The sequence below is a fragment of the Aristolochia californica genome, unplaced genomic scaffold (assembly GCF_029961685.1).
Source record: "Aristolochia californica isolate CCGP_79_NKW_82.1479 unplaced genomic scaffold, dmAriCali1.0.hap1 SCAF_15, whole genome shotgun sequence".
Lineage (NCBI taxonomy): Eukaryota > Viridiplantae > Streptophyta > Magnoliopsida > Piperales > Aristolochiaceae > Aristolochia > Aristolochia californica.
The window spans coordinates 19,132,183-19,155,810 of record NW_027181826.1 but is presented as its reverse complement, the minus strand read 5'-3'; the positions used below and the strand labels follow the sequence as shown (position 1 = coordinate 19,155,810).

Here is a 23,628-nt window from a genome sequence, read left to right as displayed (position 1 = left end):
AGCCTCCTCCCTCTTTCTTTCTGCATGTGGTGGAGCCAAAGCCCTCCCCACTGCTTGTGGAAGTTTTGCAGTTCAGCAGGGAACTTGCGTGCCCCTTCACCTGAACTTTTCTTTTCTTACTTCTTAAAATGTTTTAATCATATCTATGACGTTATCCAGTTCAACCACTAGTTTTAACTGTTTGAACCAGATCCAACCACCTTCCTAGGTTGGCGGCCAGTCCAGTTCATTTATTACATTGGGAAATGCACACCTATCACCAAGGACACGGATGACAGAATTAAGGTTCTGGTCATTGCAGAAGTTTCCTTTTGCCAGTTAGTCTTGCTACAGGCAGATGTTTCTGAAAATGCACTCCTCATCTACACTTATAGGCAGGCAACCCTACCTCTAGTTTTCCTTACATGGAGGAGCTAACTGTCGGAATATTATATGTGCTTGTAGGCTTTTGTACATGATCCCCTAATAAACTGGCGGTTATTCAATTTCAACGAAGTTCCACAAATGACTAATTATGGAAATGCTCATGCCCAACCGGTTGTAAATAGTGAAGAATCTGCACCTGCTAGAGATCTTCCTCATCCATTACGTGGTGCCCGGGAAAGGGAACTACTTCAGGTGAATTATCTGAACTAAGATTTTTTAATATTTTTTGGTTCTAACGGATGATTGATAAAAAGCAAAATTATGAATATTTATCTTTAATTTTATAGGCTGTAAATCAGCTTGGTGATGCTAATGAAGTTCTAAATGATCGTGCTGTTGTTGTTATGGCTCGCATGAGTAATAAATTAACTGGGAGGGACTTCTCTCCGGGGTCTTCTATGTCTGCTCCAACAATCTCCATCCAACAAGCTGTGGACCAGGGTACATTAATGTCGAGTGAGACACGAGAAGTTGATCATGGTTTATCTGTTAAACTTCAAGTCCAGAAGTTGATTATGCAGGCAACATCACCTGAAAACTTGTGCCAAAATTACGATGGGTATGTATATGATTGCTTTCTTGCTATCATTTCCCTTTGTCATGTTATTATTTTACTTAGTGTTTGGCATGGTTAAAGCTACATCATGTAAAACGAAATTAATGTTAGGGTTCCACATTCCCTGCCTGGGAAAGTCAGTAGCAACTTGAAAAGCCTGCATTGATACTGGTTGGAAGATGGTCTGTCTTTTTTTTTTTTTTTTCAAAAATCTTTTTTTATATGTTTTTTTTTCCCATGTTCTGTTTTAAACACTGCCTAAACCATTTTTAAAAACACAAGGTGGGGGGGTAGATGGACGGTTTACTAACTTGCAAGTCATATATATGCTCAATATGCCGAGTTGATCCGAGATCTTTCTGCCCAAATTCTGACCTCTTATTTGAGTAATCTTTTGAATTGTTTCAGGTGGTGCCCTTTCTGGTGAGAAGAATTGAACCTTTATTTATTTGTACATTATACACATGTATAGGGTTTCTGGTGGTGTTGTATTCACTCTATCGTGGTTGGTTCTTGTATTTATGTACACAAGTATCAAATTAATAAAAAAGGTTTCGTCTCCCCAAGAAATCTCTCCATCATATTATTGTAATATCTTGATTCAGATGATTCTAAGAACAGAAGAAAATCTGGTGATTTCGGTTCCCTTCGGATTGAAATAAACAAAAATTTCATCCACGTGCCCATAGTTTAGAAATATAGGGAAATGGAACCCAAGGGCTGAGAGAGAGAGAGAGAGAGAGAGAGAGAGAGAGAGAGAGAGAGAGAGAGACGAGACTCACACACACGCAGTAGAGATTTTTACTAGATGCTGGATCTGAATCTCATGAATCCGATTCCATTCCAAGATCATTTTAGATCCGTTATCCAATATCCAAATGAGCTCCATTGACAGCCCTAGAAAGTGGTATTTATTGTTCCACTTGGACATTTTAAATGGCTTGAGACAACATCCTCTGCACATTAATTCTTATTCCGTCCTTCCTCTTACATAACTTTTAATCTTCTTTCTTATCCGTTTCTAGGTTAGAAATTGGGCCCTGCGGCCAGAATCTCCTCTGTCAGTTTGCCATCTGTTCCAATCTTGTAATTGGCAAAAACTTCAAAGTTCTTCCTGAAGAGACCTGCCAGTTTCAATAGAGTGTCCTTGTATTCCTTCTTGTCCCCCCACTGCCACCGAATATCAATATCATATAACGGAATTACAGTGCAAAAAAAAAAAAAAATCTAGATAATCCTGATGAACAAATCAATATAGAGAGAGTGGGATGGGAGAACCAACTTACGGTGTTAACTGGATCTAGAATCTCAGATGGGACTCCTTCAAGTTCTGTAGGGATCTGGAGCCCAAATACCTCTGTTGTCATGTAATTCGCCTTCAGAAGACTGCCTGAGTGGATAGCATCAATGATTTTCCTTGTGTACGCCAATTTAATACGACTGGCAGAGCCATACCTACACACACTTTATAACTCATAATCGATATTTTTTTTTCATATTAAACTGAAAGTTGGTAAATTTTTCATTGTACCTTCCACCAGACCAGCCAGTGTTAACAAGCCACCCTGTGGCACCCTGTTTCTGCATCTTCTCAGCCAGCAAAGCGGCATATTTGGTAGGATGCATCATTATGAAGGCTGCACCGAAGCATGCTGAAAATGTGGCTTGAGGCTCCTTTATACCTTCCTCTGTTCCAGCAACCTATTGAATCAAGAATAGTTAAAAATGATAATTGTCCTTTTTTTTCAGTAAATGATGAGTACTACAACTAAAAGTATTGCTTCCGTTAAGTCTGTGCGAATGGATGTACCAGAGCAGTGTAGCCACTAATGAAGTGGTACATGGTCTGAGCCAGGCTGAGCTTGCTCACAGGTGGGAGTACTCCAAAGGCATCACATGCTAGCAGGATTACATTCTTCGGGTGAGGACCTACACAAGGGATCTTTGCATTTGGGATGTACTCGATCGGATAAGAAGCTCGGGTATTCTCTGCCAAGAAATGATAGCAATTAAGGACTTCAAATATCCACATCTAACAGTAAACTAAGAGAGAAAATATCATTCTTAGTTGAATCATGTCCTGTGCACTTCTCTAGTGGGAGAAAGGAGTCTACAAACAAGAGTTGTTACCTTAGCCCAACAAAAAAAGAAAAACACTGGGAAATCTAATTTGAATACCTCTAGTCATAGAAAAGAAAAACAAAAAGAAATCACCACCTTGAACATAGAACAACCTTGTTGACCTCAACTGTTAATTCCAAAATCCATACCACCCCATGTTATAGGCAGTGCAAATAAATGAAAAGGGCGCACATGAGTCCCTCTCACTCTTCCTTTCCCACACTAGGATGCTGATATCACATAACTTTTAAGGTTGACACTTGGTCATTTTAAATTAAATACAGTTGACTTTGTGCTCTTTGCAATAGAAAAATTTTCTTATATTTTATCAGTATTCACTAAAGACGAAAATCAACAAACACATTATGCATACCAGTGACCGATTTATCCCAGTAATCCACCTCCCTAGTGTGCTCATCAAACACCACGTTTTCCAGAACTGCCAAAGCCACCACGCAATAATTAGAAAACCTCGAAATAATGGTTAGCTTACAAGCCTCTGGATAGCAAACAATATAAATGGCCATTACCAGTTCCAAACTTGATAGCATTCCAGATATCTGGTTCCTTCTCCCTTGACAAATCAATGCACTTAGCATAACAACCACCCTCAATATTTGAAACACCATTTCCACTCCAACAGTGCTCATCGTCTCCAATCAAATACCTGTTGTGATCCGTGGATAGAGTTGTCTTCCCGGTACCTAAACAAGTTTTTGAAATAAAAAAAAGTGCAATAAGTGAAACTGAAAACAATAAAAGAAAGTAACACTAACAGGGAGAGTTTTGAATTGGGTTATCTGTCAGTTGGATGCTAGCTCTTCCCATTCCGACGATCCAACAATTACCTGACAAACCAAAGAACAGGGCCACATCTCCATCTTTCCCCATATTGCATCCAGAGTGTAAGGATAGAATTTGTCTCTTGGGCATGAGGTAGTGCATTATGCTGAATAGACCTTTCTTCATCTCCCCGGCGTATTGAGTGCCGAGAATAATCATTTCCCTTCTTTTAAGGTTTAGGTCAATACTAGTTGAGGAGGTCATGTAGTGGGTGTAACGATTACAAGGGAACTGCCCGGCATTGTAAATGGTGAAGTCCGGAGTACCGAAATTCTCCAGCTCTTCAGGGGTGGGTCGGATACACCTGCCACCCACGCAATTATCTTCCGTTTCTCTTGGTATATATTTACATTTTCCATTTACCAATATGCATCATCTTAACAAAATTGTGAAAGAGTACTAAATTCCATTCAGTTGTCAAACATGTAACGTTAAGAGGACTTATCTGGTACCAGTGGCCATGGGAGAGGGTAGAGTTTTGTTCTTTATACTTACATGTTGTGCATGAACAATGAATGATAAGCTCTTGCAGAGACGATGCGAACTTTGATCCTGTGCTCTGGGTCCCAGTTCAGAAATTGATCGTTGACAAACACCTGCACAACCATTAAACAAGCTATAAGAATTCCACACAAGATGCAGAACTGTTGGACAAAATGAAATACTAACTCCCTAGAAGATAGAACCCACAAGTATTTGACTACTTGTGCGAAAATGTCCCTCAAGTTAAGCGACGTTGCAAATTTGGCAGTCAAGGTCCACCATAGAAAGAGCTATTGAACAGCTAAACAACAAAAAGGTGAACCATACACAGAATTGGTGCAAACCAATCCGTTCCCACCCAGTCCCATTAAACCCGACCCATCTTATCCCCGTTAACTCTACCCATCCCTACCCCATTTTATATCCGTCTTGTCCCGCTCGTCCCCATGGGTTTGGTTTGTGAAAACCCATTCCCAACCCGAAACCCAATGCCTGAGCGAGAGATACAATAAAAACAAAGCTGCAGACTGAGAATCAGAGTGAGGATAAAAACTTGAATGAGTCTTCCGGTGGAGTGACGTAATTCAAGAATATGCCAGGAAAGGTGGACCCAAGTGTGTAGATATGCGAAGCCAGAAACGGAATACAGAAACTACTGAAATTTGGTATTGTAATGCTGCGGAACAGATAGATATCTCTTGCCATGGAATTAGGAGAGGATATGGATACCCTTTTTTGCTGACAATGAATCCTAAGCTGTCATGAACAACCTATTACTGATTTACTACTTAAAAAATCAAAAGTCCTTCTATAAGATACCTCTCCTCTGGTACCCAAGCACAGTTTACTAAATATGAACTCAGATGTTTTTTTTGCGAGACACTTTCTACTAAAGTGGGAGAGAATAGCTATAGAAAAAAGATCACAAGCAGCCAAGTTAGTAATTATTACCCTTACGTGTTAGTAACTCCACAGTTTAATTAAAGAAAAAACGTAGTCTTTTTTAGAAAGTCAAATGATTCAGGAAACAAATTGACAAGAGTCGGGGCCGAAGTCTTTAAAAAAAATAAAAAATGATTGAAAAGGAAAAGCGGATAGCGTCATAAGACAGGCATTACCTTGTCCAAGGAATTTAGGTAATCGACGGCCCTTTCTCTGTTCACCAAAAAGGTGTGCTCGTCCATTTCAATGTTAGGAGAACCCCTGCACCAGACCTCGCCGTGAGCCGCAGCCATACGAGGATAATGTGGGCTTTAGCAGGAAAGAAAGGCGACTTACTTGCCCCACCAAAGCTCATGTTCGGTAGTCTCGTCCTTAACAACGCGTTTATCTCTGGGAGAGCGACCAGTCTTCGCCCCTGAAAGTGTCGCGAGCGCCCCACCGGATGTGATGAACGACCCTTTCTCGTACTTGATCGCTTGCTCGTAAAGCTCTGACAGTAGCAGAGAATTTAGCTTCTTCGAATAGAAAGAAATGAAAATCAACTTGGTTGCGGATTACAGCTTGTAGTGTCATAAAAGAGAACTTTTCGCTAAAATGGTTTACACGAAAGTAACCCTGAGCGCTACACCATATTACCTGCAGGGGAAAGGTTGTAGAGGATGTGGGTAAACTTGAGAGCACTGTCGCTGACGCCGATAGTGGGAGTAGCCACGTGGTGGTGGTGGCTCACGGTCCTAGCGCCGTCCGCAGTCTTTTGCGCCGGGTCACCCTTCACCACCCTCGGTCCAGTCTCCCTCACAAGAGATGCAAGAGAAGCACTGCAAATGGGCAAGATAAGTTACCGGGGACAAAAAGGTAATATGACTCTTCTATGGCCTTTGTGTTTTTACTATAAATACCGGTGATAGTGAACCCTGAGAAAGCCATACGCCCATACCTGATGGACTGAAGTTGGAGTTTCTGGCGCTCCTCCTCAGACAATTGAGCGAAGATGGCACCATTATCCACTTTAACTGGAGTTGTTGGAGTTGATCTCTTCTTCTGCAGAGAATGGAGCTCGTCGAGCGTCTTCGCTTTCACTGGGGAGGCGATGTCATCATGGCAGATCCCGTTTTCCTTTCTCTGGGTTTGGATCTTCTTCAATGGGCCTTTTGGAGCCCCGTTGGCGAAGCTGAAGTCTCCATTTGTAGCCATTTCTTCTCTGTATATACACCAATATCAGGAAAACTAGGCAAAAAATTAAGACCTTCTTGGATGAAGACAATCTAGACTCTGAAAAAGTAGAGTGCCAGACTCTGTAATGACTTAAGCATCGTGATCTTCTTAAATTTTTGGATAATAATAATATCTGTCACAAAAAAGTTGGCTTAAAGCAGACATACAAGAAGAAATTCAAAGTCGTATATACGTTCATACGGTAGAAAACTAGAAACTAAGCAATACGTAAGTTAAAAAAAGAACAAGAAAGTCGAGGCTTACAATCTAAGAATGCTCAGGCAGAAACAATTTTTCAAGTTCCTAAAATTTGGAAATATATTCGAACCTGATGGTTCTTATAATATTGAAAACTGTATATGAAATCTGATCGATGGCACACAAGTAACAGAAACACGCTAGTGCGTATGTGACATACACAGGAGTAAAAATGTTAATGCGGATGACTGCAATGAGATTCGTCCTGACCACATACACAGGAGGAAAATCGAAGCCTTATCGAACAGAGAATCGAGTTATGATTGTTTACATGTAAGAAATGACGAAATCATTCGCCATAAAATCTGCGACAGATGACACAAAAAACAACAAAAAAAATCAACAATTTCAATTCACATGATCAAGAAACATTGATTACCCACTGCGAAATCAAGGTTGAACAAAACCGTACCAAAACAAAGCTGAAAAAACCCGAGCAACAAGAAGTAGCATGCAATAAATTGATGGAAGAAGCCGAAGAAACAGAGCAGATAAAGAGAGAGAGAGAGAGAGAAAGAGATCGAAAGCTTTCGCACCGGAAACTGAGAGAGCTCGAGAAGGGAGCGGCGAACGGTGAGTCGAGAAGCTAGAATGAAAGAGAAAGGGGAGAGACGAAAGGAAACGCTCGACCATGCAACGCAGGTTTTCAGTAGAAATTAACGATCTCGGGGTAGGATGCGAAAAACAGAGGCGCGAGTTCGCTCTTTTAAAGTCGCTAACCCACGTTTAACCCGATCAAATTAACCACGGTAAGTTTACCGGATAGTCTGGTTTGGGCCAGGCCAGTAAAAGGCTAATGAATCCAATCCAACCACTCCTACGTAACTCACACACAACCATAATGTACACGCGCGCAACAGCTTTAGATAGTTAGTTTCATTGGATAAAGCTTTGAAATCCGCGAATACATCAGAGATTGCGCGTATGTACTTTGATGCCCTGTGTATTAGATTTCATATTTCCTTAAATCTATCTTCTTCTTGAACTGTTGTTTTTGGAGCTACGTAACTGGCATCCCGGGGAAAAGGATAAAGATAATTTAGGCACAGGAAATGATGGGTTCATATCAATATAGCAGGCTAGCATCGATTCCACCACTCTTTTATTGATCGATACAAATCGGTATCTATATATCGACTTCTTCGAAATTCAGTAGCTATTCTTTTACGCAGATTAGGGGCATTAAGAAGAACTGCTACCCGCCGCGAGGGTTCTGCAAAAGCTGGCTGCCTGCCACTCGCGTTTTTGCGCTACTGTACCGAATCAATGCTCTCTGCACTTACAGTCGTACCTCCCCTCAGTGACTTGAACCAAAACGCGACAAGTTGCCGAGTTTTCTTAATCTTATAGATTCAAAAGAAAGCATAAAAGTAAAAGATGAGTCGCAGTGCATCAGAATTCCTCCATCCATCGATATCTTTACGGTTGGTTGATCACGGAGGCAGAAAGGATTCATCATCTCACGAGAACTCCCGAGTCCTGACTCACGGCCGCCGTTTTCTCGCCAGACCACTCGCCTTTTTCGCCTCTGGCGTTTGATCGTCTTGGGACATCGGCTGGGTAATGGGTATCTTCCCACCATTATTTTATTAGTGGAAGAAGATCTTTTTTGCCTGGTATAACTAGGGAAGGGAGGGAGGCCGCGTTCTGGTTAATTTCAAATGCTCGTGCATGGAAGTATGGTGGCGCCTCCTTGTCTCGTAGCGAGGCCGGTCGATCTGCCTATATTATTCATTCCGATAACATTATGAGTTCCCCGCTTGGCAGACCCGTCCAGGCGTCCCAAGCCCCATGCCCTTGCCCGCCGCCTCCATCCTCCGTCCTCCTTCCTCCCTCCATTATTTTACCCTAACAACCTGGACGAAGTTAAGTATTTTGTTGTGGAAAAACGATGACAATAGAGTAAAAGTAAACACTAAAGAGACAAATAATCACACAAGACACAAAGATTTACGTGGTTTGGCAAATTTCTTGAAGATTTTTATTACTTGAGGAATCACAATACAATAGTGGGGGGTGACTACTATTCACTCTATATAGCCATATGTCATAAAATAACATATATATAGTCAAACAATGAAAAAAAAACCCTAAAATCTGTTTAATAGCGATGCTAGCTTGAGTGGTGTGTCGAGCGTGCATCGAGCGAAACTTCTTCCCGCAACTGCTCGAGCCATGTGTCGAGGGACTCTTCAAGCGGACCTCTTTGACCTGCCTCCACTCGAGTGGTGTGTCGAGTGGTGTCGAGCAGACCTCTCTGACTTGCATATGCTCGAACGGTGTGGACCAGACTCTATGGTACTCAACAATTCTCCCACTTGGAGACTGATACTTCCACTGTATCGCCCTCTTCCTCAAACATGATATCCTCCAGCTCTGTAACTCATTGCCCTTGTCTTCATGTTAGAAGACCAACTGAAGTTGCGCACAACTTCACTTTCTCAAGTGTAACACCCTTTGTCAACATATCAGCAAGGTTCTTACTTCCACAAATTTTCTCAAGTAACAACTGTTTGTCATCTAATAATGATCGTATAAAATGATACCTGATCTGAATGTGCTTAGTCCTGGAATGAAATGTTGGGTTCTTAGCAAGGAATATGGCACTCTGACTATCGTTGTAGAGAGTGCCCTTTTGATTCTTTTTGCCCAATTCCTCCAAGAAACCCTATAGCCAAATCATCTCATTTGCAACTTCTAATACTGCAATGTACTCAACTTCTGTAGTAGACAAAGAAATTGTTTTCTGTAGATTAGAACCCCATGAAACTGCAGTACCACCCAGAGTGTAAACAAACCCTATGGTACTTTTTCTACTATCAATATTTCCAGCTAAATCAGCATCAACATAGGCCCTCACCTCTAAGCTCTCTCCTGAGAAACATAAGTACGTTTCCGATGAGTTTTTTAGGTACCTCAAAATCCACTTCACTGCTTCCCAATGTTATTTTTCTGAGTTACTCATGTATCTACTCACACCTCCCATTGCATGGGTAATATCCGGTCTAGTGCAAACCATAGCATACATAAGTGAACCAATGGCTGAGGCATAAGGAACCTTACTCATATAATCTTGTTCCTTCTCTAACTTGGGTGACTGATCCTTGCTGAATCTGAAGTGACTGCCCAAGGGTGTGACAACTGGTTTAGCCTTATCCATATTGAAGTTGTTGAGTACCTTTTTCACATACTCAGCTTGCGAGAGTCTCAACGTGCCTCTGACTCTGTCTCTGACAATTCTCATACCAAGGATTTGCTTTGCAGCTCCCAAATCCTTCATTGCAAAGTATTCTGACATCTGCTTCTTCAAATTATTGATCTCATCAATATCTGCAAGAAGAATGTCATCCACATACAGTAACAGAATAATGTAAGAATTGTCAAAATGCCTGATATAGCAACAGTGATCTACCTGACATCTGTTGTACCCTGCACTGCACATAAAGCTGTCAAATTTCTTGTACCACTGTCTAGGAGCTTGCTTCGGGCCATACAAGCTCTTCTTCAGTCTGCAAACTGAATCTTCCTTTCCCTGTACTACAAACCCCTCAGGTTGGTGCATGTAGATGTCTTCTTCAAGGTCTCTATGAAAAAAGGTTGTCTTCACATCTAACTGCTCAAGAAATAAATCTTCAGTAGCAACCATGGACAGTACTAACCTGATGGTTGTGATCTTCACCACAGGAGAGAAAATCTCAGAGTAATCAATACCCTACTTCTACTGAAATCCTTTTACAACAAGTCTAGCCTTGTACCCCTTACTGTCATCATGCTCAATTTTCACCCGGTACACCCACTTGTTGTGCACTACCTTCTTCCCTAGTAGAAGTTCTGTCAACTCTCATGTCTGATTCCCTAACAGGGAATCCATCTCATCCTTCATGGCCAGTGCCTACTTGCAAGAATTTTCATCTTGCAAGGTTTCTTCGTAACTCTGCAGTTCTCCACCATTTGACAACAAAATATAATTCAAAGTAGGTGAAAAACGTTGTGGAGGCCAAATAGTCCTAACTTACCTGCGAACTGCAGTTGCAGGAGTGGACGGCTCTGGATCTGACTGCGGAATAATAGGAATGGGTGCACTAGCCACTTTCCCTTTCACTCACATCTCTGCCCTACATTGTGGCCTTTGATAGGTCATCCAATCTCACGAACTCGGACTCCTGAGGAGTTGCTTCAAACCCAGTACTGGACTTGTCCTTATACACAATTTTCTCATTGAAAATCACATTCCTGCTTCTTATAATCTTTCAACCCTGAATATCCCAAAAACGATAGCCAAATGCCTCGTCTCCATAGCCAATGAAATAACATTTCTTTGACTTAGCCTCAAGTTTACTACAAGCATCAGAATCAACAAGAATATAAGAAATACAACCAAAATTTTTAAGGTGAGAAAATTTGACCTCTTTCCCGCTCCAGGCCTCCTCAGGCAATCCACAATCCAACGGAACTGATGACCCTCTATTTATCAAGTAGACTACAATACTGACTGCATCTGCCCAAAAAGTAGGTGGTAATCCAGCGTGCAGCCTCATCCTTCTAGTACGCTCATTTATGGTTCTGCTCATACGTTTAACAACTCCATTTTGATGTGGTGTCCCAAGAATGGTCTTCTTCATTCTGATACCCAAAGCTGCACAATACTCCTTAAACCCACTATCAATATACTCACCACCATTATCAGACCTCAAACATTTCAATTTCCCCATAATGCAACTCTCACACATATTGAGATCAACTTATTTCAGTTCTGGTAGTTTGCCTTTGGACAGAAGTTCTTTCATGCCCTTCTGACTCATATAGCCAAGCCTACAATGCCACAAATTTGATGTGCTCTCTGCAATGATAGCAGCAATAGTGTTATTCAAACCAATAGTCGAATAAAGTGTACCAGTTTTCTTACCCCGAGCCAATACCAATGCCCCTTTGGTGACCTTTCAGGTACTATTTGAGAACACCACTGAATGGCCACAATCATCAACTATCCAACAGAAATGAGGTTCTTCAACTCAAGAATGTGCCTGACCTTTTGCAAGGTCCATTTGTTCTTGTTAGGGAATGCAATGTCAATGTCTCCCATTCCCACCACGTTCAAAGCCTTTCCATTAGCCAGGTACACCTTCCCAAAATCACCTGCAACATAATTTTGCATTATCTCCCGATGGGAAAATGTATGGAAGGAAGCCCCTGAATCCAGTATCCAATCATCAACTGGACTATGAACTGGAAGCAATAGTGCATCATGTACTTCTTCAGTTACCACATTAGCACTATCATTCTTGGTCTTCTTAGGGTTTTTACAGTTCTTCTTTATGTGGCCAGCTTTGCCACAATTCCAGCAAGTTGCCTGTTGACCAGGCCTTGACTTGCTCTTGCCCCTATTCTTTGATTTTGACCTGCCTCTATTTGAGTTCCTGTCATGTGATCTCCCCCGAGAATCAATATTCAATGCTTAACTCAAACCCGAGGTCTCGTCTGAATCCCTCCTGCGCACCTCCTCAGCCAAAATCAAATCACGAATATCATCATATTTCAACTTTGATTTACTGGTAGAATTACTGACAGTCATTCTCATGGCTTCCCAACTATTTGGCAATGAGGTTAATAGTATCAGTGCACGTATCTCATCATCAAATTCAATTTCAACAGACGACAATTGATTTGTGATAGTATTAAAATCATTCAGATGTTGTGCAACAGACGTACCATCTGCCATCTTCAAATTGAATAATTTTTTCATCAAATATACCTTGTTATTTGCTTAAGGTTTTTCATACATACCTGACAAAGCCGCTATGAGACCCGCAGTCATCTTTTCCTTGCTGACGTTGTGTGCAACGGATCTCGACAGGGTTAACCGAATAACCCCTAGAATTTGTCGATCCAACAGCTTCCAATCAGCCTCCTCCATTTCGGGTTTCGTCCCCAACAGTGGAAGATGGAGTTTCTTCCCATAGAGGTAGTCCTCTATCTGCATCCTCCAGTATCCAAAATTCGTGCCATTAAACTTCTCGATCCCCGATACCTTCACTTCTTCTCCAGCCATCGTTTTCCCTCAGACACGAACCTTTGCTCTTGATACCAATTGTTGTGGAAAAACGATGGCAATAAATTAAAGATAAACACGAAAGAGACAATCAATCACACACGACAAAAAGATTTACGTGGTTCGATAAATTTTTTGCGTCCACGGGAGCTGCAAAGGATTTTTATTACTCGAGGAATCACAATACAATAGTAGGGGCGACTACTATTCACTCTATATAGCCATATGTCATAAAATAACATATATATAGTCAAATGGCAAAAAAACCCTAAAATTTGTGTAATAGCAATGTTAGCTCGAGCGGCGTGTCGAGCGTGCATCAAGCGAACCTTCTTCCCGCAACTGCTCGAGCCATGTGTCGAGCGGCTCTTCAAGCGGACCTCTCTGACCTGCCTCTACTCAAGCGGTGTGTCGATCGGCCCTCTCTGACTTGCATCTGCTCGAACAGTGTGGACCAGACTCCACAGTACTCAACATACTTAACTTCAGATCTGACTTTGAAGAAACTCCTTCTCCACCGAAAATTGAAACTAGAATGAAGTCTCTCCAAGAAGCCAATCGGACGTAATGGGTCAAGAAAGCCCAAGGGACCGATTGATATAGCTGAGTCTTTTCAGGTTTTCAAACACGTAAGAGTGCTGATAAACATTTCAGTGAAGAAAAAATAGAGACAAAAGAAGGTACCCAAATTGAAAAATGCAATTAACAACTAAATCTTGTTCTTCAACGTTGATGCGAAGTGAAGGCAGAAAAAGTTTGAGAAATTCGAGAATAGGTCCAAGAAAGCACATAGTATCAAGAATGATGTATTAGAAAAGGCAAATGGGGCTATCCACCTAAAGGGAATTAAGTTGATGGAATCATTTAAATGAGCATGTTTGTTTGGAGATGAACAGGAAAGGTAGTTCTTGTAGAGTTAAGGGAAAATGTGTTGAACACTGGTTTTATGCAAGGACCGGACCGAACCCGGCCAACCCGAGCGGAGTCAAGCTAGACGACCCGAACCAGACTGAACTCAAGCTGAGCTAACCCTGACGACCAGGACAAAATCGGACTCAAACCCCGACTTTAATCAGAGTTGACTTTCATTCATGGCCGATACAGACTTCCAGTCTAGTGAATATTTGTCCTCCTCTACCCTGGACGAGTTGATAACAAGAATGACTAAAGCTTCAGCCTCGACCCAAACCACCGATGTTGCTACACCGATTGGAATTAAATTGGATGACACTAACTATGCACTTTGGTCCCAGGTTGTCGAGATGTATATCTCAGGCAAAGATAAACTGGGGTATTTGAATGGCGATTTCCCTCAACCTCCTCAGACAGATCCTACATTTCAACGATGGTGCACAGACAATGCGATTGTCAAAGGATGGTTGATTAACTCAGTAGTTTCTTCTCTCATCAGCAACTTACATTCGATTTTCGACTGCTAAGATGGTCTGGGATGCCATTGCTACTACATATTTTGATGGTAGTAACGCCTGTTAGGTGTATCTTCGGAGACGTGTGACACGTCTAAAACAATCTGGTGGTTCTCTCGAAATATTCTACAATAATCTTCAAGACCTCTAGCGTGAAATAGACTTTCGTCGACCAAATCCGATGGAGTGTTCAGCCGATATACAACGGTATAATACCTTGGTTCAAGTAGAACGGGTATATGTATTTTTGGATGGTCTCGATGATCACCTAGATCATATTCGGAGTGATGTTCTCCAAATACAACATTTTCCAACCGTGGAGCAAGCGTATGCTCACGTCCACTTAGAGGTTGTTCGTCAACCAGTGATGATGACCGGTAGCTCCGATGATTCGCCATGAGCAATTCTGGCATCTAAGAGTGTCAAATATGGTTTGCACCCTCTAGCACAATCTGAGTCTATCTCTTTGCATAGTAGCAAATCTGGTTCCAACTCTAAATTACGAGTCACTCCAAATCATGATGGAACTAGATGCTCTAATTGTGGAAAAGTAAAGCATACCCATGAGAACTGTGTTAAGTTACATGGGTATCCTGATTGGTGGCACAAACAAGCTAGAAGGCGCCTGGATACAAGTGAGAATAATGAAGGCACAGGGAAGTCTATAGTGGCTACAGTAGAGCCGCATCTTTCACTTATTCCAAATTCTACTCCAGGTAATGTTCTCATTGGATCTAATAGAGAGGTTGATTGTTGTACTTGGATACTTGATTCAGGAGTAACAGACCATATGACATTTGATGCGAAGGATTTTTCTCAAACCTCTCCTCCCCAGTGGACTAGCATTGTCAATGCTAAGGGAGTTATCTCTCCGATAACAAGGGTTGTGATGCTATCACCAGCCCTACTATTTTTTAATACACTACTTGTGTCTTCTCTTTCTCACAAATTACTATGAATGAGTAAAGTTACCAAAAACCTAAATTGTGTTGTTCTTATTTACCCTACATTTTGTCTTATGCAAGATATTCTCACCAAGGAGATCATTGGGCGTGTTACTAAGAGGAGGGGGCTCTATTACATGGAAGATTTCAGTGTAAGTCGCGCATATCACATGCAGCACCCCAACGACCTCAAAGTGGAACAGATTTTGTTGTGGCACCATCGGTTAGGCCATCCTTCATTTTGGTATTTGAAACATATGTTTTTCGATCTATTTTCGAATTTGTCAGTTCTGGATTTTAAATGTGAAATTTTGTTAAGTACCTAGCCAATACTACCCAAAAGACCGGCCTAGTAGGTAGCGGAAAGCCAAGTACTTGACCCAGGACCATAACATCACATACCACCTTCATGAGCCAACGACCACGACGGCTTAACACTAGCGACACGGTCCACTGTTACATGGTCACCGAAATTTGGGTCGTCACGATCGCCCACGCCGGGAGTCGAATTCGCGATGTAGCACCTGCTCTGATACCAAATATTAAATACCTAGCCAATACTACCCAAAAAACCGGCCTGGTAGGTAGTGAAAAGCCAAATACTTGACCCATGACCATAACAAACTTGCATTTTAACTAAAAGTCATCGGGTCAATTATCCTTTAAGTATGAATAAAAGTGATGATCATTTCGCTTTAATTCACTATGATGTGTGGGGCCCTTCCCCAAAAGATGTTAGGTCTGGTGTTCGTTGGTTTGTCATATTTGTTGATGATTGCACACGAATGACTTGGTTTTACTTGTTAAAACACAAGGATGAGGTTTTTCATACCTTTCAATCCTTTCATAAGATGATCTAAACTTAGTTTTTCGCCACATTCTTGAAACAGCTCGAACTCTTTTACTTGAGGCCCAAGTGCCTAGCCATCATTGACCTAATGTTATCACTACGGCTGTCCACCTTATTAACTGCATGCCTTCAAAAAAGTTTGAGTTAAAGAGTCCCCTATAGGCCTTGCCAAACTATGTTTCATTACCCTCAGTGTTGATGTTTCCCCCTATAATTTTTGGTTGTGTTGCGTTCGTTAATCTCCACAAAAACCAACCCTCGAAGCTTGATCCATGTGTCATTAGGTGTTTATTTTTGGGATATGCGGGCCATCAAAAAGGGTACCGCTGCTACGATCCAACTATTCAGTGCACATATGTAACTATGGATGTCATGTTCCTTGAATCCGAAACTTTCTACTCATCCGCTACATCCAGTTCTACTCTTCAGGAGGAAACATGAGAAAAATAATTGAATTGGATGACATATGACCAATTCAAGGACCTTGATATAGCGACCACTGTGGAACCAGATCTAGAGAAGATATCCTCATAAATTGATGAAGCAGTACCCCTCCTCCCCTTAGTATCCAACGACCTATCTACTAAGAATATCATTAAGGTAAGTAATCCTATCACACCTCAAAATTATAATGATATGGTTATTCTTGTTGGCTATGAATTACTTGTCATGCTCAATCGAACATAAACCACCAAACAGATATTCCCCCGAAGAGAAGGAAAACAAATCAAAATCTCCTATTGCCAATTATGTGTCTACAAAATAACTGTATGAACCCCTCAAGAAGTTTGCAAATGAACTCTCCTCAGTCCATATTCCCACAAGTGTTGATGAAGCTCTGAAAAACCCTAAGTGGACTCAAGCCACGAAGGAAGAAATGGAGGCATTAATGAAAAATGAGACTTGGAGTCTTGTTCCTTTACCAGAAGGTAAAAGAACTGTGAGATGTAAATGGGTATTCTCCATCAAATACAAATCTGATGGAGCAATTGAACGGTACAAGGCAAGGCTAGTAGCAAAAAGATATACACGGACATATGGTGTAGATTATCAAGAAACATTCTCACCAGTGGCCAAATTGAATAATGTTAGAGTTTTGTTATCTCTTGCAGCTAATTTTGATTGGACAATGAACAAATTTGACGTTAAAAATATTTTTCTCCTTGGAGATCTTAAAGAAGAAATCTACATGGATATTCTTACAGGATATATAACAAATTTTGAAGCAAGGACAATGTGCAAACTCCAACGAACTTTATATGGCTTGAAGTAATGTCCTAGTGCGTGGTTTGGGAGATTGAGTTTGGCAATGCGAAAATATGGTTTTAAACAAAATAACTCAGATCATACGTTATTCTTAAAGCATCAACGAGGTAAAGTAACAACCTTGATAGTGTATATAGACGATATGATCATTACGGTAGATGATCCAAAAGAAATAGCAAGACTACAAGTGCAATTGGCAACAAAATTAAGATGAAAAATCTGGGAGGACTTAAATATTTTTTGGGAATCGAAGTTGCTAGGTCCAAACAAGACATCTTCTTTTCCCTACAAAAATATATACTAGATCTATTATCAAAAGTTGGACTATTGGAGTATAAGCCTACAAATACCCCAATTATCCCGAATCAAAAACTTGGAAAATACCTAGACCAAGTGCCAACAGACAAAAGAAGATATCAGAGGTTGGTTGGGAAACTTATTTATCTCTCCCATACACGACTTGATATCACATATGCAGTAAATATAGTAAGCCAATTCATGCATTGTCCAAGTGAATATCAGATGAATGTTGTGAATCAAATTCTTCAATACCTAATCCCCTGGAAAATGACTCATATTCTCAAGAAACCATCACCTAAGGGTTGGAGGTTATATAGATGCTGACTGGGCAGGGAATATTTCAGATAGAAAATCCACCTCAGGCTATTTTGTGTTTGTTGGAGAGAACCTAGTTACCTGGAGAAGTAAGAAATAAAAGGTGGTAACGTTATCAAGTGCTAAGCTGAGTTTCATAGGATGGCTAAGGGGCTTTGTGATCTTCTCTGGCTTTAGATATTATTAACCGAAATTGCCTTTGGCCTAACTGTGAGATGGACTTATTCTATGATAACAAGGCAACTATTGATATTTCACGTAACCCGGTTCAGCATCATCAAACTAAACATGTGGAAGTAGATCAACACTTCATCAAGCAAAACCTTGAGGCAAAAATAATACAATTTACGTTTGTTAATCTGAAGACTAGTTGGCAGACATACTTACAAAAGCGGTATGTACTAAGAACTTCAACAACTCACTTGGCAAGTTAGACATTATAGATTTATATGCACCAACATGAGGGGGACTGTTGGCGTGAGATACTGAGGAGGACTTCTTCCAGATCCGTAAAAACAGAGGAAAAAGTCCTCCGTAATAGCTTCAGAGATCCGGAACCTGTTATTTTACCTGTAATTCTTGTATATAAATAAATGTATTTGTATGCGATAGATGTATAAGAATGAAAGACCTTAACGAGGTTTTTCATGATGGTGATGGTGATCGTGTGGTGCTTGTAGAATCGAAAGTGAGCGAGAGGGAAGATATAAACAAATGAAATATATAGTTATCAAAAGAGAATGCATCAATTAAGATAGCATGTGGGAACCTCCAGATAGATTGTTGCACATCAAGAGTGGACAGATAACCTGGAAGCTGCCCATAGGAGAACCAACTTTACCCTGAAGCCTACGCCTAATTTTTGGTGGAAAGTATCAAGACTGGTATTTTAGTCTCTCACTCCTTTGGTTAGTTTCATCATTCATTGTTTCACTTGGTGATCATGTGGTGCATCATAGATTTGAATGTTATTGGACAAAATTTAGACAGAATTTATGCATAGACCACAGAATAGGAAGTGATGAGTTTGTGAAAACTAAGATGGGGTCTATTGTGTGAACAATATGTCCTATTTTTTGGAAGACATTTGGACGCATAGATTAGTGCTGGTTAGGAATGATAAAAAAGCTACTGTCCATTATGTTTCCTCAGAAAATTCCCCATCGTTGATATGCAGAACGACCCCTAATTCCTGAACCAAATGGACAACATAAACAGAGTTGAAGCCAAACGAAAACCATATCGCAAAACTTGCTCTGCTCTTCAGTGTAACTAGGACCACTATTACTCTTTGTTGATTCCGTTTCCATGCATGCTTTCAAATATGAGCTTGACAGGGGTTTGACATGGGAAAACTTGCCTTGATTGGGCTTATCAAGAAAAATTTGTTCTTCTATTGTCTGTTGAGCAGATAGTGAATCGAAAGGATGAAGTTTAAGTGGTGCAGGGACAGTTTGTCTTGGCAACTAAAAAGATACTTTATGATAGCTTTTCCTTTTTCATCTGTTTGATTTATTTCTCTCTGTGTCAAACAGATTTTGCTGTGTCTTTTTGTTAAATTTCAAGATGCCCTGGAATAATCTCTGTGACTTTTGTGCTGCTACTACATTTGAGAACAAAAAGATGTGTACGATTGTACTTTAATTCTTGTCTGTAATTTGTTTGTAAACCTTTAAGTAGTGTCATGGCAATGTTTTTGATTTAGTAGCTTCTGATATATCCTTAACTAATTATAGTTGCTCTGTGTATCTTGGTTTTAGTAATTTTACTATTCAGCTTCTCTACCTCTAAATCTTGCATCACCATGTCTTTCTGCCCATCTCTGATAAATTTCTTTATATTTGGGAGCAATATCCTGGCCTGAAGTGGGCTCCAAAATCTTCCTTTGTGGAAGAAACACCCACTGAAGTTGTTTCAATTTATTCCATCAGTGATGCTAATAATCTTGGTTCTTTGCTCTAATAATGGAAAAAGGGCTTTGATCTGCTATTTTAACTAGCAGGCTTCATCTCTTTTTCTCCTCATGATAATGCCTCTGATTATGAATATTGCTTCATTTCATGCATGTAGTTGCTAGGAAATTCTGCACAGGACTGCTTCAACAGAATTTTTTTCTTAGCTGCCTACTCCACAGAAGCTTCATCCTCGTTTCAGGCCCAGAGGAACAAATATCTCGTGCATGTGGACCAAAACATGAAGAAATCACAGAATTTGAGGCATAGAACTGTTGCGCAGAAGACTGCGAGGCATTTACTTAAAAAGCAGGATCATGCAGACCAAGACCGCGAAGCTGCTCTGTTCTCAGCTCTTGAAGGTGACACAGGTTCATCTAATCCAATGTTTTCATCAGTTAAAATGCTCACTAGCCCTGGTTCCAGCGAAGGTCGAATAAACTTATTCAAAAGTGCCAGGCAAGTTCGAGTAAGAGAGATCTCATCAGTCCCCCGGTTCAAACATGGCCTTGCCTTGCATGAGTAAGTATATCGGCCGATTGCACATCAGAGACGCAAAGAGGAAAAGAATGGCGTCATTTCAGACAAGAAAGTTTTGTTTCTCCTCGAAAGGAGACAAACGAGAATAAAATGCCAAAAGAAAAGCTGCCAAGAGTGCTCTGCTTTCCGATGCCACCGATTTTATTAAGGTGTTCAAGCAAACGGAGGAAGTTTCTAGTTGGCGAGTGTGAAGATGAATTTCGATGGATAGAATACATAATATTTTTATGGGTACTGACCAGAAAAGATAAAAATGTCGTAGTTGTTTCTGAAATTTGATTGAAGGCCTCCTTCTGGTGACGGATCTCTATGAAAATAGGACACTTGGGTCAGATTAATGTACAGCCTCGCCCACTTTTTGTAAGATTTTCTTGACAGTGCAAAGATTCACCGTCTGCAATTCGATGAACAGTCTGTCGAAATCATGGCTTGTCTCTTAGTTTTTGCTAGGCATCTGAAACGTTAACCTGTGATCGACCGCTGAGTCGCTGACTGTTGTCAAATTCTTAAACTCTGTGCCACCTTGGTAATTCCCACTCTGGGGACCTGCCTGGGCGTTGAGAGATGCGGTTTTCATAGCCGTTTGGATAAAAAGTTGCCTTAGAAATTTGGTGAATTGCCTCTGAAACTTGAGAGGTCGTCGGTAAGGGAAAAGCATAAAAATATGAACATTGGAACTGTTGCTGGCAAAAGATTAAACAACTATTGAGCAAATCATGTCTGTATCTGATTTTTTCCTTTTTCTTTTCAAGAAGAATTGGGAGTAGAAGTTTATAGAAAATTTCCAATTAGAAGTAGAAATTACACAGATGGCTTGAAACTTGAAAGAAGAAGGGGAGATGACTCTAATGACTTCAGACCCTTTATTCAGATGAGGTCCCAAATAACTCTTGAGTTCCCCATGTGCCTTGAATTCCCTAATTTCTAAACTGGAAGAGATAAGATCCGAAAAAATTACAGAAACTGACGGAAGTTATTGTCTAACTTACATACATGTCCCTCCGTACCCAGCATTTCTAAGCAATGCTTGCTTTATCTCTTCTGAACTTAATATTGCTCTTTGTTCCCACTCCTGTAAGAAATAGCAGAGACCAAAAGCGTAGAATTTAAGTATCCAGAGAAGATTAAATCTGGAAATGCTTTCAGAAATGGGGTTGACTCACCTCAGAGCAAGAGGCTTGCATTCCAAAATCATTGAAGCAGCTAATAACGCACTGTTCAATCTCCAGGCCCATAGCTTCTAATGTATTAACAGTGGAGAGCAACAGACCAGGTTTAGCAGCACAACAGATCTCTATCCTTGTGTCTGTATTTCTCCTCTCCACGTCAAACTGCAGGGAAATAACAAAAATGATATCACAGAGATTTTGATGAAGAAATGGAATTTATCGTATTCCAATTGAATCCAAAACGTTTCAAATTTTAAGCAAGGAGAGAGAGCTTCTTACCTTGGGAGTGTTGCTGACCATAATCTCGTTCGGCTTCAATTCTTTGCATATGCTCACTACATTAGGCCGATGAGGCCCTACTTTATTCTCTTCCTGCAGCTTCTTGATCCTCCCTAGGAGCTCTTTCATGTAATCAATAGTATCCCCCAGTATGGATGTTCTGTCCATCTGCCCAACACATTTTTCATTTGAAACCAGTTCGGAGGAAGAAAAACAAAAACTGAAGGTCCCTGTTGAGACACTAGTTCTTTAATGTTAGATGATATTATAGAACTGAAATTTTATAAAATCTAAAATTTACGAGCAAATGGAAAATCACAGTCCACAATATCAATCATTTCCACTCTTCAAAGATGAAAATCTGTATTATCAAGAGGAGGGTCCTTCCCCTGACCTTGCTTATCTTAGGGACAACGGATCGAAGCATAGTTAGACGATCGTTCAGTCTTTTCCTTCTCCTTCTCTCCGCCATCAGATTCTTTGAAGGCTGACCCTCCACTTTCTTTACCCGTCTCTTCCTCCCAACGCACGAACTAATTTCGCAGGATTCAATTTCTGAAACTCGCTTCAAGTCCACATCGCATATCTTTGGCTTCTCCGAATTGCTTAGATTGTCGCACAGAAGTACCTGTTCTTCATCTTCCAAGTCGAACATACAGTCTTCTGGGCTCTGAAAGACGTCCGGCTTCTTGTATGACGAATCGATCTCACTAACCGAATAACCACCGGGAACTGGACAGTAGACTTCATTCAGTGGAGAATCGAAGATGGGTTCGCTTGGCTCCGTGAAACCGGACGATGAGTAAGGCAAAAACAGACCTTGGTTCTCTAGAAAACTGTCAAAGTTCCCTCCACTGGAATAGAAGTGCCCCATTTCAGAAGGAAAGTTACCCCAACTCTCCCTTCTGAGTGCCAGTAGCTCCTCTAAGAAGGCATTTTCTTCTATCTCCATTTTTTTTGTGCTAGGCAGACCCACAACCGCTTCCTCTCCCTGTCTTCTCTCTCTTTTCTCTCGAAACTCCTCAGGGAAACTTTTATAATGTGGAGTCTTTTAAAAGTCTATAATGCAAGCCAGCAGCTTGATAACAAGAAGCTGCACCAAGTGGAAGGAATATAGAGAAGAAGCGCACAAAGAACACTTGAATGGAATATATTAAGGCCATAGAGAATGGATGATTAAGGCATGTAACGTGTATTAGCTGCCAGAGCCTAAGATTGAAATGGAATCTCCCCTTTTTTCTCAAGCTCCCTCTCTCCTCTCTCCTTCTTCTCAAGGTGATTTCATGTCTTTTTCACCGAAATCTGCAATCAAACAGACATGATATTTTAATTCCCTTGCTCTGAAAAATTTGACCCACATATCTGTCTTAACCGAAAAGGATGGAGTGAGCATCCTGGACCTTGTCAGATGGTATATATCTAAATTGAAACCACCTTCCCACTGGTTGAAAACAGAAAAAATATACTACCCATCAAGTCCTTTTTCTCTCTCCTCTCTGTTCAGAGAGAAATGCTGATCTCTTCCCACTACTTCTCAATCCCCTGGCACCTTTGTTTGGCTCTGGAAATCAATTAGGTTGGTGGTTCCTTTGTTCCTTCTTCATTTTATCAATTACTATCATCAGAAGAATTGTCTTAATCTGGACCTACCCTATCTAATTTTTACCAGTACAGATATTAAAGACATTAATAC

The 23,628-nt window shown here is 40.8% G+C and overlaps 3 protein-coding genes across 3 annotated transcripts in view; 1 reads left to right on the top strand and 2 right to left on the bottom strand.

The window, feature by feature from the left end:
* Positions 1-1,552, top strand: part of LOC137951937 (serine/threonine-protein kinase TOR-like) — a 103,177-nt gene extending 101,625 nt beyond the window's left edge. The window contains exons 55-57 of the mRNA XM_068798934.1: positions 445-618; positions 714-985; positions 1,391-1,552. Coding sequence (XP_068655035.1) covers positions 445-618; positions 714-985; positions 1,391-1,409 — 465 coding nt within the window. The 3' untranslated portion in view covers positions 1,410-1,552. The remainder of the gene's footprint in view (positions 1-444; positions 619-713; positions 986-1,390) is intronic.
* Positions 1,553-1,805: 253 nt separating this feature from the next.
* Positions 1,806-7,457, bottom strand: LOC137951938 (phosphoenolpyruvate carboxykinase (ATP) 1-like). The gene is made up of 13 exons (XM_068798936.1): positions 7,381-7,457; positions 6,309-6,572; positions 6,008-6,189; positions 5,708-5,861; positions 5,548-5,632; positions 4,442-4,542; positions 3,952-4,250; positions 3,634-3,807; positions 3,477-3,542; positions 2,793-2,971; positions 2,514-2,683; positions 2,269-2,437; positions 1,806-2,152 (listed from the first exon to the last, which is right to left on the bottom strand). The coding sequence occupies exons 2-13, from the start codon at positions 6,563-6,565 to the stop codon at positions 2,009-2,011; spliced, it is 1,980 nt and encodes a 659-aa protein (XP_068655037.1). The 5' UTR covers positions 6,566-6,572; positions 7,381-7,457; the 3' UTR covers positions 1,806-2,008.
* A 13,196-nt stretch (positions 7,458-20,653) lies between these two features.
* Positions 20,654-23,067, bottom strand: LOC137951891 (transcription factor bHLH93-like). Its single transcript, XM_068798864.1, has 4 exons — positions 22,330-23,067; positions 21,936-22,103; positions 21,651-21,818; positions 20,654-21,559 (listed from the first exon to the last, which is right to left on the bottom strand). The coding sequence occupies exons 1-4, from the start codon at positions 22,885-22,887 to the stop codon at positions 21,473-21,475; spliced, it is 981 nt and encodes a 326-aa protein (XP_068654965.1). The 5' UTR covers positions 22,888-23,067; the 3' UTR covers positions 20,654-21,472.
* Between the last annotated feature and the right edge of the window lie 561 nt (positions 23,068-23,628).